Source organism: Podarcis muralis, chromosome 7, assembly GCF_964188315.1.
Source record: "Podarcis muralis chromosome 7, rPodMur119.hap1.1, whole genome shotgun sequence".
Classification (NCBI taxonomy): Eukaryota; Metazoa; Chordata; class Lepidosauria; order Squamata; family Lacertidae; genus Podarcis; species Podarcis muralis.
Genome location: NC_135661.1, coordinates 66,533,677 through 66,547,931, shown reverse-complemented (window position 1 = coordinate 66,547,931; position 14,255 = coordinate 66,533,677). Strand labels below are relative to the sequence as shown.

Genomic DNA, 14,255 nt, shown 5'->3' with positions numbered 1-14,255 from the left:
GTGCATCCTCACTTCACACTTAAGTTACATTGAAACACATTTGCCATTTTAACGTCACCCAGTTTGGAGAGATTCTTGTGGAGCCCTTCACAATCCGCACGTTTGATCATCTGAAATCATGGAATCACAATAGAGTTGGAAGGGACTCCAGGGTAAGGTTACCAGATGTCCCCGTTTCTGGGGACAGTCCCCGGATTTACAAATTAGTCCCCATACAAAATCCATTGAAGTTGAAAAGTGTCCCCGGATTCATTGAAAAAAAAATCTGATAACCTTACCTCAGGGGTCATCTAGTCCAACCGGCTGCAATGTGGGAATCCTAGGCAGGCTCGAACCACCAACCTTCTGGTTAACAGCCCATCAGCGTTGTCCACAAACTTTGCTACCTCCCTGCTCCTCAATAGTTTATGAAAAAGTTTAAAAGCATGATTACTTTTCTCTTTGCTGAGAGATGATCTGCATATTTATTCAAACTCTTGTTTTCCTGCAGACTTTAGCTACAGACCCACAAAGGGTCATATGGAGCCCAGCCCTATAAATACATATGCAAAAGTAGCTGAGTGCCAGGTGAAAACATTCCTCATCCAGGCCTTTTGTGAAATAAACAGTCTATGGCCTTTTAAATGGTGTGTGTGGGTGTGTGGGTGTTATGTGTGTGGTGGGTGGGTGCGCACTTATGGTGTGGTTTTTTTTCTACTGCAAACCGCTCTGTGATCCTTACATGAAGGGCGGTATGTAAATTTGATAAATAATATAATAGGTAAATAATAATATAATAAAAAGTATATCTGTGTTTAACAGAAACTACAGAGGACAGCCCAGTTCTATGCATGCTTACTCGGAAGTTGTGCTTGCATGCCACAAAGTTCCCAGGAGAACAATAAATCACACTGACACTGAATATGGGTTCAAATAGACCACAACTTTATTGGTTACAGATGTCAGTGGTTTGGCTTAGGTGCAGGTGTGAAGCCAGGCTATGTCTTGACTCTTGCTCGTCTGCAGGGAAGAGTAAATCCACGGATAGGGGGTGCCCTATAACTTTTGTCAGATAGGTCCCTGTAGGGGCTGTGACATGGCCCTAGCCCATGCCCAGGCTTTGGACAGTATTCACATCCTGGATCCCTTTAACAGGATACGCTTACTGAGGTGGGGCAGGTGGGGCAACAACCTCCCTTCCAACGAAACAAAGGCTTACGCAATGCCTAACCTCACAAAAGCTGTGGATTGCTACTAGGTAGGTGAAAACCAAATGGCTGGTGTCAATTTGCCACGTGGAAAACATTCCTACCCGGCCCCAACAACATGGTGACTGACAACTGCCATAGCAAGATCATAGCAGAGCAAAGCATGAAAAGAGGGTGCCACAGCCAAAACGACCAGCAGCAACACAAGGCAGATGCACACACCCTCAAAAGCACCCACACAGTAAATGCAAATAAACACGAGCACAGCCGCGGGGAGGGGGGCGGAGTTCTCACAAAATCCACAGAGAAGCAAGGTGTGGGGTGTGTGGAGCAAAGGGTTAAGGGGGGGGAGAGGTAAGGAGAAGCAACTGGAGACAGGGGATCCAAACCATCTCACCCAATCTGAGGCTTGTGGTGAAGGGAGACCTCTGAAGCAATGCCTCCTGGCAATTAGCGAGCGGGAAGTCAAAAGGCAGAGCAGAAGGGCGGTGGACGCTGCTTCAGCAGCCCAAGGAAAATACGCGCTGCTCCCCAGCCGTAAGTCACATCTGATTGCAGGCAGCCGGCCCTGCTGGAAGCGGTGGCTGCAGCCCGGCTGCTAAGCACTGCTGGGGAAGGCAACGAAGTTCAAAACAAAACAAAAGGCTTCTAGAGCAGGAAAAAAACGACCGAAAGAAAACCGCAGGTAAAGCTCGGTGCTATTCCGAAAAGGCAAGGAAGAGTGAGCGCGCCACGCCAAAATTAAATGGCCCGTGGCCACACCCACCCTGGCCGCAGATTGGCTGGGGCGATCCCCAGCACCTAGACAGCATCTTAAAAAGCAGAGACATCACCTTGCCAACAAAGGTCCGATAGTTAAAGTTATGGTTTTCCCACTAGTGATGTATGGAAGTGAGAGCTGGACCATCAAGAAGGCTGATCGCTGAAGAATTGATGCTTTTGAATTATGGTGCTGGAGGAGACTCTTGAGAGTCCCATGGACTGCAAGAAGATCAAACGTATCCATTCTTAAGGAAAGGACAGATCCTGAAGCTGAGGCTCCAATACTTTGGCCACCTCATGAGAAGAGAAGACTCCCTGGAAAAGACCCTGATGTTGGGAAAGATGGAGGGCACAAGGAGAAGGAGACAACAGAGGATGAGATGGTTGGACAGTGTTCTCGAAGCTACCAGCATGAGGGAGGCAGTGGAAGACAGGAGTGCCTGGCGAGCTCTGGTCCACGGGGTCACGAAGAGTCGGATGGACACGACTAAACAACAATCCCCAGCCCAGATGACGGGCAGGCTGTGACGCGGGGTGGGGGGCAGGCAACGTACCTCCCCCCTACGCCTGAAAACTGCCGCGGCTCGGCTGACTGGCTGCAACGCCGTGAACGGACTTCTCAAGCTAAACTGAAACTTAGTAAAATCATCAGTGTTTAATAAAAGATGTAGGAGCCCATCCCTCCCCCCCCCCCCCAAATCTCTGCGAGGCGGAGAGAACGTGCGGCTGAGCGACGGGGCCGGCCTCAGTGGCGTCACCACGCGGGCTCATTAGAACCCTCGATAGAAGGCCGCTTCAGGAACAACGCCGATGCTGCGACGCGATAGGCTGGCCGGACTTCGCCCCACCCCCCTCGCCGTCCCGGAAGCGGCGCTCCCGCATCCAGGAAGTGACGTCACCCGCGTCCCCCGGCCCGGAACCTCCCCCTCCTGGTGATGGAGGAAGAGGAGGTTGCGGTGGGGAAGATGAAGCAGTTCCACGGCGGCGTCAGCGTGGGGGTCGGCGGCGGCGCCGGGGGCGCAGGGCTGGATCCGGAGCGCTGCCGTTTCCCTTACTGCGTGGTGTGGACGCCCATTCCCGTGCTCACGTGAGTCTCCGCCCCTTCTCGGGACGCCGCGCCGGAGACCCCCCCCCTGCCCCGCTCAGCCTAGCCTACTTCGCAGGGCTGTCAGGAAGGTGAAATGGGGTTTTTTGGGGGGTGGGGTGGGGGGGGCGACACGGGCAGTCTTGCAACACTTGCTTTGGGTCTCGCCTACCTCACAGGGCTGTTGTGACGGTAAGAGATGGGCTGTTCTTTTGGAAGGAAGCGGGGCTCGAAGTACTGTTGTTTACTGATTGCACATTAACGAATAAAGTTCTCTGGGCCGCTCACAAAATAAAACGGAAGGTCGAAATAATGATTTAAGCTTAAATGTGTAAAAGACACAAAGATAGGACCAGGAGTTATTGAAGCAATAGCTCCAGTTTTAACGGGGACGAGATGGTGGGGGAGAAGAGGGGAGAAACAGCAGCAGCAGCAGAGACTAAAGATGTCCCTCTCTGCATTTTCCTAAACACTTTTCTTTAGGGGCAAAATCAAACTTCAGAAGTATGTCAGGTTGTTGGGTCATATATAAGACTGTGCTTATTAGAAAATTGTGCTGTATCAAGTAGTTAAGTAGGGCATTGGGATCTGTTCATTTTTGAAATGTTTCCCCCTGTGAAGTAATTTAAAACAAAACAAAAAGTTTAGAATGTGGTGTGATTATTATTTTTTTGTCTACACAGCTGGTACTGTTGCTTGGGTCCGTTTTCCAGCCCCCGGGTTTGTTCTAGTAATTTTGTTTCTCCGTTGTGGGCAGAATCTTTTTTTCCCTTTCCTGCTTACAAAAAATAGTACATGGGGGGGTTCACCTTAGTGCACTTCAGATGAACAGTAGGTTCAGAACAGAAAGACATAAAATAAATGTGTGTACAGAGATAGATAGGTCTGGATTTTTAGGATTCAGCTAATCACTAAAATATTGAATATTCCTTAACCCATCTGAGCATTCCATCCTCAAAGCTCTATAACTGCCACCTTAAAAACAGCATAATTTCATCTTTATCAGAATAGCTGATGAGGCTGAAACATTTTGCAACAGAAATTTTAAAAACCCTTCTTGTTAATCACAGCAAAGACACCTCTGACTTTTGCGTAGCTTGAATGTAGAAAGATAAGAGTCACATTTGTTGCTCCACCCATTTTGTTGCCTCTGGCCCCAGCCTCACCTAGTGTGTAGAAAGCTGCCTGCCAGAGAGTGTGGACCTTGGACTGAGAAAGGTTCTCCACCCCTGATGTAGGAGTTCTGTAGTCAGATCTTTGAATGGAGGCTTTAAAGAAGCCATTGTGAACCCCAACTTGTAGTGCTGGAGAAAAAGATATTCAACATTTTTTCTCCGCTGGTCTCATTTTCCTGACCTAAATGTCAGATGTTCACACCCACAAAATTGCTGCTACTCTCGTATGGGGAAATCTAGGATTATCTGTTTTTCCCCCTTCTGCGGAGCAAATAGGAGCAGGGCGTTGATGTCGGTTTAGATTGGGAAAGTGCCTATGGGGAAAGAGTTAAACACCTGCCCTTGGAGCCAGTACGCTAATTAAAATCAGTGCTCCACACAGCCGCTTTGAATAGCATTTAAAGAAAAGCTTTGGGATCTTATCACAGGTAACTAAGAGTGTATTTATTGCATTAAGATGGAAGCTGGTCTCAATAACCTTTGAGGTTTCTCCCAGCTCTATGATCTCCCATGTTGTGTCTCTTTGGGCCTTAATGTGGCAGGCTTTGGTGCCTAGACCTAATGCACCCTGGGGTTTAAAAACACAAACATGGTTTAGGAATACAGAAATTATATTTGTCCAGTATTGCAGGTATTTACATAACTCAGAAATTATTATTATTATTATTATTATTATTATTATTATTATTATTATTATAAATATTTATTACTTTTCCAACAATTTAAACACTACAAACAAAAAAGAAAAGAAAAGAAAAAAGAACAATACAATACAATACAAAAACACTACATAACACTAACACATTAAACTAACAAAACAAAACAAAAACAGTTTAAAACACATTACTCAGAAATTATTTTGAAAGCCTGAAGGACAAAAGAAGAAAATGTTGCTTGACTCTTACAGGTCAGAAAAAAGATCCTAAACTTTCTGACCAGGTGTGGGGAACCTATGGTCCTCCAGATGCTGCTGAACTACAACTCCCAACAAACATGGTCAGTGGTCAGGGATGATGGGAGTTGTAGTTCAGTAACATCTGGATAGCCACAGGTTCCCTATTCCTGTTCACCTCTTCCTTGGTTTTATGCAATCTTCTAGGGCAAACCTCTGGGGCTCCCTGGCCATAAAACTTGTGTGTCTGCTGCAGAGGGTGTCAACTTCTTCAGCTGGTACTGACAGCATTCTGTAGATTGGCATCTGGCGTATGATGCAGTCCTAACCATATCTACTCAGAAGTAAGTCCCATTTAATTCAGTGGGCCAGCCTTACTTCCAAGTAAGTGGGATTAGAGTTGCAGCCTTAGTTAAAAGGTAAAGGGACCCCTGACCATTAGGTCCAGTCGTGACCGACTCTGGGGTTGTGGTGCTCATCTCGCTTTATTGGCTGAGGGAGCCGGCGTACAGCTTCTGGGTCATGTGGTCAGCATGACTAAGCCGCTTCTGGTGAAGCAGAGCAGCGCACGGAAACGCTGTTTACCTTCCTGCTGGAGCGGTACCTATTTATCTACTTGCACTTTGATGTGCTTTTGAACTGCTAGGTTGGCAGGAGCAGGGACCGAGCAGCGGGAGCTCACCCCGTCGCGGGGATTCGAACCACTGACCTTCTGATTGGCAAACCCTAGGCTCTTTGGTTTAACTCACAGTGCCACCTGCGTCCCTGCAGCCTTAGTTATCTTCTGGCAAATATGCTTGATGGCTTTAAAGACCATGGAATCTGCCCAACTGTTGCTGTACTTTGGGTTGGATTCAATTGCATACCACCATATTAGGTCACACCATTAGGCTGCTCCTGTGAAATGAATCCATGTCTCCCAAAGACTGGTGGGAATAAAGCTCCAGCTTTCTTCTTCTTGGATGCTTCCAGACTTGCTATTTGCAAGTGAGATTCAATCACATACTGGCAGATCAATTGACTGGGAGGCATTGCAGGACAAACCCACCTCCCCAAAAGATCAAACTTAATGGAGAAACACACTGGAAAGTGTGTGGTGACACTTGCTTTGGCACAACATTGTCTAACCTCCCCAAAACAAATCAGGGTGAATGTTCAATAAATGAATTGTCTGCAACTGCCCCTAGGTTACAAGGGCTTTCTTCCACCAGATCACCTGGAGATGATTCCTACTTATCTACTTGTGGCATGGAAAGTAGTTGTTTAGAAGCCTGCGTGTAGCCTGTTCAGGAGGAATACATATAGTCTACAACCATTCAGAGCACAGGGAACTTTGAAACAGGAAAAAGACCAAATAGCCCATCTGATTTGTGCCCAGGTTAGGTCCTGTTGGCTTTGATGGACTGTCAGAATTGTCGCTGTCTCTCACCCTGTTCAGTCCTGTCAGGCCACGGCCTTGGGCAGCCACTGCAGCATCTTTTTAGCAACTTACCTTCAAGGACAAAAAACTAGGCCCCCTGATACTTTCTTTTCTTCTTTTGGTAGATGGCTGTTCCCCATTATTGGTCACATGGGCATTTGTACCTCAGCTGGAGTCATCCGGGACTTTGCAGGGCCATACTATGTCTCGGTAAGTAGAAGCTTGTTCCTGTGGCTTTGTTGGCAACCACTGAGTCGTGGCCAGTGCTGCTGTTCCACTATCGCAGCAGTACTCTTGCTTTTTCCTCCTCTTCTCAGCAGCCGCACCCCTGCGCACCCTCAAAATCTGCTCCAGGGGGTTGGAGGACCCTCCAGAGCTGATTCTGAGGGCACGTGGGGAGGGGATTACTAGTTGCCTATGATAACCAGGCAAGTGATTAAATAACAAGACTGAGTTGAGATTCATCCAGGTGGTCATGTAAAGAATAAGACTGGGCTCTCCACCACCAGTTGCTCCTTCCTCTTGTACACGAAACCTGGAGGCTATAACAGTGCAATCATATACTTCTCTACTCAAAAGCAAGTTCTCTTGAGTTCAGTGGGATGTATTCTCAGCTATGTGTGTATAGATTTCCAGGGTTAGTTTCCTTTTCCTTCCAGTACTAGCTCCAAAGAGCTCTGAAAATTCATGTTTGGTTACTAGTTTCAGAATGTTCTGAAGCAGACAGATGCACAAACCTCTTGGCCTCTCTCTATCTCTCGAGAGATAATAAGCATTGAAGAAGACAATCCTGTTCCAAGTGTCCCAGCAAATTTAGGAAAAGAAAACATGAAGGGGGGCTGGTGGTGGGAGAGAGTAGCTAATTTGTCTGACTTATGTGTCAGCAATATTTCAAACTGGAGTAAGTCTTTTGGCACCAAGCACATCCAAACATCTATTCTATTGACTAGAACAGAATGGTGTGTGTTTTTCAAGTCAATCTTCAACAAGGGGAGGGGCCCTTGTAGGGAAGGTTTCTGTGGGCGTTAACAGCCCCTGTTGTAATTCCTCAGAACCCAAGATTATGTATTTAGTAATATGAATTTCTTTATTCTATGCTACTCAGGAAATGAAGTGTGCTTATTATTTTCCCTCCTACTCTCTCTAGGAAGACAACATGGCTTTTGGGAGGCCTGTAAAGTAAGTGCTGTTTTCTCTCCGCCCTCCTGATGCATTTACTTGCAAAGAAACTGTATCCACAGAAAAGCTGAGCAATGCATGCCGTATTTTAGCTATTAAGGCAGACTAAAAATTCAGATTGCAGGAGAGAACTGGGACCTGTGCTTCTCAGTGAGGAGCATAACATGAAATCTCTCCTTAAACAGAAAACCTGCAGCCGTCTGAGGTTCCAGTGTAATAATAATATTTCTGCTGGTTTGAGAATGGATGGAATGTCATTTATTGGTGCCCACAGACTAAGACAAAAAGCTGCTGAAACTTCTGAATGAACAGAATCCTTTTAGGAGATTCCAAGTCTGTAATCCTTATGGGGAAGACAACTATCAGACCTCTTCAAAGCTACACCCCGCCCCCCTTTTTTGCCCAGATCCAAGCATAAGGAGCAGGAAGGTCTAGAAGATGCAGATCCCCAATACACTGGGAATCCTCTTTGGGAACCATCTTATTTACAGCTTCTGAAATTCCACCCATGCACTTTCTATATTGTGTGTGCGCAGCAGTAAGGGCTGGAAACAAGTTTAAGTAGGGAAAGGGTTTCTCAATAATAATAATAATAATAAATTTTATTTATATCCCGCCCTCCCCAGCCGAAGCTGGGCTCAGGGCGGCTAACAACAATCAAATAACCAAATAGTTGAATAATCACACATTCTAAAATATTTCATTATAAAAATTAATTAAAATCAAATTGATGGCAACCAAAATACTGTGCAGGTTGCCAGAGGAGGGAGTCAGGCTGCGCCCTGACCAAAGGCCTGGTGGAACAACTCTGTCTTGCAGGCCCTGCGGAAAGATGTCAGGTCCCGCAGGGCCCTAGTCTCTTGTGACAGAGCATTCTCAGGATGATAAATGCTGCATCCAGTTATAATTTCTGCACTTCCATTACCTAAGCACAAGTAATGGCTGATGAATGCACACACAGCACAAGCACACATATACACAGCCTTGCTTTCAGAGTTTCTGGATCTAAATTTGCAGAGATGTCATTTGAAAATCCTACTAGCAACAGAATTTATTAGAAAGGAGAATGTTGTGTGTGGGGAGGGAGCAGGTTGTTGAAAACAAACATGTGAACTGGCATCCTTCGTTCTCTTCTCTCTCTATCCCCACCCCCTTTTCCCAGATACTGGAAGCTGGATCCCAGCAAAGTGTATTCCTGTGGCCCTAATGCTTGGGATACTGCGGTGCACGACGCCTCTGAGGAGTACAAGCACCGTATGGTGAGGTGACTTCAGTACTCAAATCGGCAGGGTCACATGCACCCAGAATTGGTTTGGGGATGGGAGGGCAGAGTAAGGCTCTTGCTACTGATCAAGAAACCTTTTGGAAACACAAGCTTGCTTGCCAGCTACTGAAGAGAAACAAGGAGTTGTTTTAGATGAGCCCTTCTAACTGTGAAAACCCTGCATCGCAGACCGGCAACCTGTGGTCTTCTCAGATGTTGTCACACTCCAACTCCCATAAGCCCCAGCTAGTTGTTTTAGATTGTTTCTAATACTGTACTTAATGCTGTAGCCTGCCCTGGGACCTTAGGCTGAAGGGTGGGTAATGAATATGTATTTAATAATAAAAGTATCGTCAGCAGTGTGCTTTTTACCATTTCAGCACAACCTCTGCTGTGACAACTGCCACTCTCACGTAGCCCTGGCCTTAAACCTCATGCGATATGACAACAGCACTTCCTGGAATATGGTCAAACTTTGCTTCCTCTCCCTTCTATACGGAAAGTACGTAAGGTGAGTAGAAAGCTTGGCTGTTGCTGTGAATATTGTGGCGTGCAGAGGTGCAGACTTTGATCAAGGGCCTTCATCTCCACCAAGCTTCTGCAGTACGTAGCAGTCTGGTGACTGGTTATGTTTATTGGGATTTGAAAACTATTCGGCTCATAGAGTCTGATAGTGCTTGCAACATCAAGCCCTTCTGGACGGCAGGTTTGGTCCCGGGGTCAACAACAAGCCCTTGTGATGAGTGGCCAACATTATGGACAGGAAGTTGGTGGCTGTGGGCAAAACCTCCTGGGAACTTCACTTGCGCAGTTGAGAAAGCACAGCCAAGTGTGCATGCACACCAAAGCTCACACCAATAACAAACTTAGTTGGTCTCTCAGGTGCTACTGGAAGGGGAAAAAAATATTATTATTTTGTTTCGACTATGGCAGACCAATACGGCTACCTACCTGTAGCCAGTTAATGTATTTTCTCCAGCTATTCTTTTCTAAAGTACAGCTTGGAAACTGAGCTTTCCTGTGCTGGAAAAAACCCCTGAGTTACCTGGTATTTATGAAGATTTAAGTAGGGCTGAGCTTAAATTGCACACAAACACTTTCACCACCTTGTACACAGGTTGGAAATAGCCTACCCTCCCACCCTAATCCTGGGAACTGTAGATTACTGTTCACAGAGCCAAACCCTGGACAGGCTCCCAAGATTCTTTGGGGAAAGCTGAGTGCTTTGAATGTATGGCACAACCTTCCTTAACAGGCTTAAGTAAAGCCGAGATGACTGGCACAGCTTGTTTTCCCTCCTGTGCTTCCAGTTTCCCAACACCCCTCTCCAGTTTCTGCCCCATCTCCTTCATGGTCCCACCTGCCTCTTACTCGCCCTGCTCCCTCTCTTGTTCTCTAAATCTCTCTTTCTCTCCCTTACAGCATAGGGGGCTTTGTGAAGACCTGGCTTCCTTTCATCCTCTTTTTGGGGATTATCCTGATAGTCAGCCTGACTCTTCACTTGCGATGATGGACAACGCCGGCGTTCTCCCCTCTTTTGAAGTCAAGTCTTGAAAACTCTGGCTCTCTGAGCCCAGGAAGGCTGCGGAAGTAAGCTGCGTGGCCCAGAAACCCGCAGAAAAGAAGTGCTGCGTAATAACAACTCTTCCTTTATCCTGGTGGACTTTCTTTTCTTCCCTCCCCACCCCCCTTTTCTTCCTCATAATTCTTCCCTTCAAACATCAAGGGAAAGGGGGGAACCACCGCATCTTGCTTCTCGCCAAAGGTCTCTTCTGGTTCAAAGTTCCTGCCTAGGGATGCACGACCTGGACTTGGATTTGTAGGTGGTGTGGCGAGGACTTTGGGCACATCGCAGTAGCCGCCGGGGCTGGTTGTAAGCTTCCCCAATCTCTCGCAGAAAGCTTCTCGATGGCACTTTATGAGGAATGATAGCAGTGGATGCTGTGGGTTGGAGTTGGAGGGGTTTTTAAATCTGCTTGCGCTGGTAAAGGGGGTTTGTGGCATTCTTGGTCGTAACAGTGTTCCTGTGGCAGGGTACCGCAGCGATTGGCAGCCTGAAATGACAGCCTCGTTGCTCAGGAGAGCTGGGGTTGCCTTCAGCCTTTGCTTCTGCAGATAGGACTTTTTACCATAGCGTGGAGGTTATGTCCTCTTCTCCTTTGCACAAGAAGTGCATTTTTTTTTGTTTGCTTTTAATTTGGTGCTCCTCGGAAATGCCATTGTTCTGAAAGCAGCTGATTTCTCTACCCCCCCCCCCAAGGTCCCACCAACCTAAGTGATATTTGGTGCAGTCGTTTCCAAGGGTGACCTTGAGCTGTTCTTGTTGAGAGTTCTATTAAGACATCTTGGTCTGCTTCATAAAACCAGTTCCCAAAGATTTTTTGCACACATGTGTGTGATAGAAACAGAGTGTTCTACCCACCTGATGGTTAAACTCTATGGCTTATAACGTAGTTCTGCACAACACTGTGCCTTGAAAGACTCCAGAAGCAAAACTCGCCCCAGGGAGATGCCTGATCTAACCCAGTGAAGCTGGAAGTCTTACCAGTATGAAGTCTGTTCTGAAGGGAAGAGAACCATTCATTCAAGAGCCAAGTTCTCTCGTACTGCTTTCCAGGTAACCTGAAAACAGGGCAGTCTTCAGCAACCTGGTGACCATGTTAGGTTTTGCACTGCAGCTCCCATCAGTCACAGCTAGCACATACTGCCTGGGGCTGATGGGAGTTGTAGTCAAAATATCTGGAGGGCACCAGGTTGGCGAAGGCTGCACTAGAAAATTGTGTGCCGCCCACTTAATTTTGGCCTTGGCCCATGTAGCAATGAAAAGCGCAGTCTTCCTCCTCCTTTTTTTAACTGAAGGGGACGGAAAGTGCTACACTGCTCTGCTGCATGCCACCCCCTCCCACCCTCCCCTCCCCATGCTAATCTCCACCCTTTCCAGTCTTTCGCACACTCCCTGGATGCCAAGTACTTTGCACTGTGCAAAGGAGCAGCGCATTGTCTTCCCCTTGAAACACCTGCGTCCGAGCAGGTCCTCTTGGGTGTCGGACTCTTGCCATTTCAACCATGAACAACGGCAGCTGTAGAAAGCCGATCAATAAGCTCTAGGCTGATTGGAGATCAAAGGTCTTAGATCAAAGGGAATGCATGTGGTGGCCTATCCCGCTGCCCCTCTGCCCCTTCGCTTACACTCCCACACCCAGCGGGGATTCTAGTTCTGAGGGAAATAATAAACCAGATCCACTGAATAGATCCCTCCTCCCTGCTCTCGTGTGTGTGTGTGTGTGTGTGTGTGTGTGTGTGTGTGTGTGTTGGAGTGGGGGGAATCTTGCAGTGATTTGCCAAAAAAAAAGAGCTCCAGGAAACCCAAGCAACTCACAGACCCGGCGCTCACAGCCAACTTCCTTTCTACAGTAGCAGTAGCCTCAACTGGTCTTTTGAGTCAATTAAAAAGTGCTTTGCTGACATGATGCAACTATACAAGCTTTGCCACATGTTAAAGTTGGCAATAGATGCAGGAGGAGCAAAGATGCCAGAAACTCCCATCACTCCTTTCCCTCCTTCCCTCTCTCGCTCCCTTTCCCCCCTCCTAGCATTCTCATAATATTTCTACATTCTTGAACAGCCTGCTTAGCGGTGAAGAGAGGTGACCAATTGGGAAGACAGTGGAACTTCTCCGACGCACCCCAGAAGTCAAATGTGCTAACCTACTAAAGGCACAGAGAAGTTATGAATCTGGGTCTTGAATCCCACTCCAAAGGATTTCCTTGTTGCAGCCAAGGGATGGGGATGGTGGGCACCGATAACTGATGGGAAGCAACTGCCCTCTCCCATGCCTGCCCCCAACACACACTGCAGGTCTTCTGTGGTGAGTTTTTAAGTGGTTGCTGAACTCTGCCCCTTATGACAAAGCCACCACTTCACTCCACCGTGGTCCCGAATTTCAGCCCTGCCTTTGTTTACCGTACTGCTGGAAAAACCTGAAACTGTTGGCATGGCCATGGCAGTGGGTGGGAATGCGGGTTTAGTGGAAGAAATAAAATTGGGACATCCTTACCACAAGCCCATATAGCACGCAAACAACGACCCCGCAGAATGAATTGGCCCTCCTCTTTTCAGCACTTGAGTTGCCACTCATTTTTGAATGCTGTGCTGCCCACTTAACGCCACCTCTTTAGGGCAAGGGTGTGAGTTACAACCTTCCTCTAAGGGGAAGCACTTCCGTGCAGTGATTTTTGACACCAGTGTGTCACTCACTCATAGGGTGCAGCACAGAGGGTTTCTTGGTGTGCGTATATGCGCTAGCATACAGCTGTTGCCTCCCATTTCTTTCCAGAAATTTGCTGGTTGCAGGGACAGTGAGAAACCTGTGGTTTAGAGGTCATTGTATGCCACTGTCTCTGCACGCATTCTGCATTCACATCGGCTAGATGTCTTCAGAGATTTGGTTAGATGCCAAGGTTCTTCTCAAAGGTGTCATTGTTTATTTGGTACCTACCCCGTCGAGGCTTTCTAGGGTTCTTGCTTTTTGTTTTGTTACATTCCAGCCTCTTCATTTTCCTTTCTTCTCTGGAAGCTTCATTGATGTGCCACTTGGGGTTCCCCCTCTCTCCCCTCCCCCCTTTGCTGATGATTAGCCAGATGGGCCTCTGTCCTGTGAGTCGTTTCTCCAGGGGGTGCTGGATTCCTTTGTATATACTGAACTCTGCTGCTGTGATTTCATAATCCCGATGATGGTGAAAAATAAATGCATTTCTGTGTATGTCTCCAAGCAGTGGTGGCTTCATTGTTCAGGCTGCCTCTTTCCCTCCCTCCAGCTGTCGGGGAGGAGAGAAGGGCTTGTGTTCAGAATTGATGAGCGCTCAGCGGCTGCATGGCTATGATCAAACTCACTGTAGAGAAATTAACGTTTACTCTCCCCCCCCATAAGGTAGATTCTCATGATGAGCATATTTAAATTCTATATTTCTCTAACATTTTTGAAGGGAAGGTAAGGTTACCATCCTGTTTTTATCTCTTCTGTTTTAGAAAGCAGAATAGTTTACAAGGGCATTCCTAGTGGATATCCAAACCAAGCACATCCACTTAACAGTCCCTCCAAAAATGGTGTTCTTTTGCAGGTGTATTCTACAACATTACAGTGGTACCTCGGGTTAAGAACTTAATTCGTTTTGGAGGTCCGTTCTTAATCTGAGGTACCACTTTAGCTAATGCGGCCTCCCACTGCTGCCGCACAATTTCTATTCTCATCCTGAAGCAAAGTTCTTAACCCAAGGTACTATTTCTAGATTA

The 14,255-nt window shown here is 47.1% G+C and overlaps 1 protein-coding gene across 1 annotated transcript; it reads left to right on the top strand.

The window, feature by feature from the left end:
- The first annotated feature begins 2,744 nt into the window (after positions 1–2,744).
- On the top strand, positions 2,745–13,734 carry TMEM222 (transmembrane protein 222). Its single transcript, XM_028738713.2, is given in 7 exon segments — positions 2,745–2,849; positions 2,852–3,036; positions 6,646–6,730; positions 7,668–7,699; positions 8,862–8,958; positions 9,344–9,474; positions 10,386–13,734. Coding segments are annotated over 7 exon segments (708 nt in total). The 5' UTR covers positions 2,745–2,759; the 3' UTR covers positions 10,474–13,734.
- Positions 13,735–14,255: the final 521 nt, after the last annotated feature.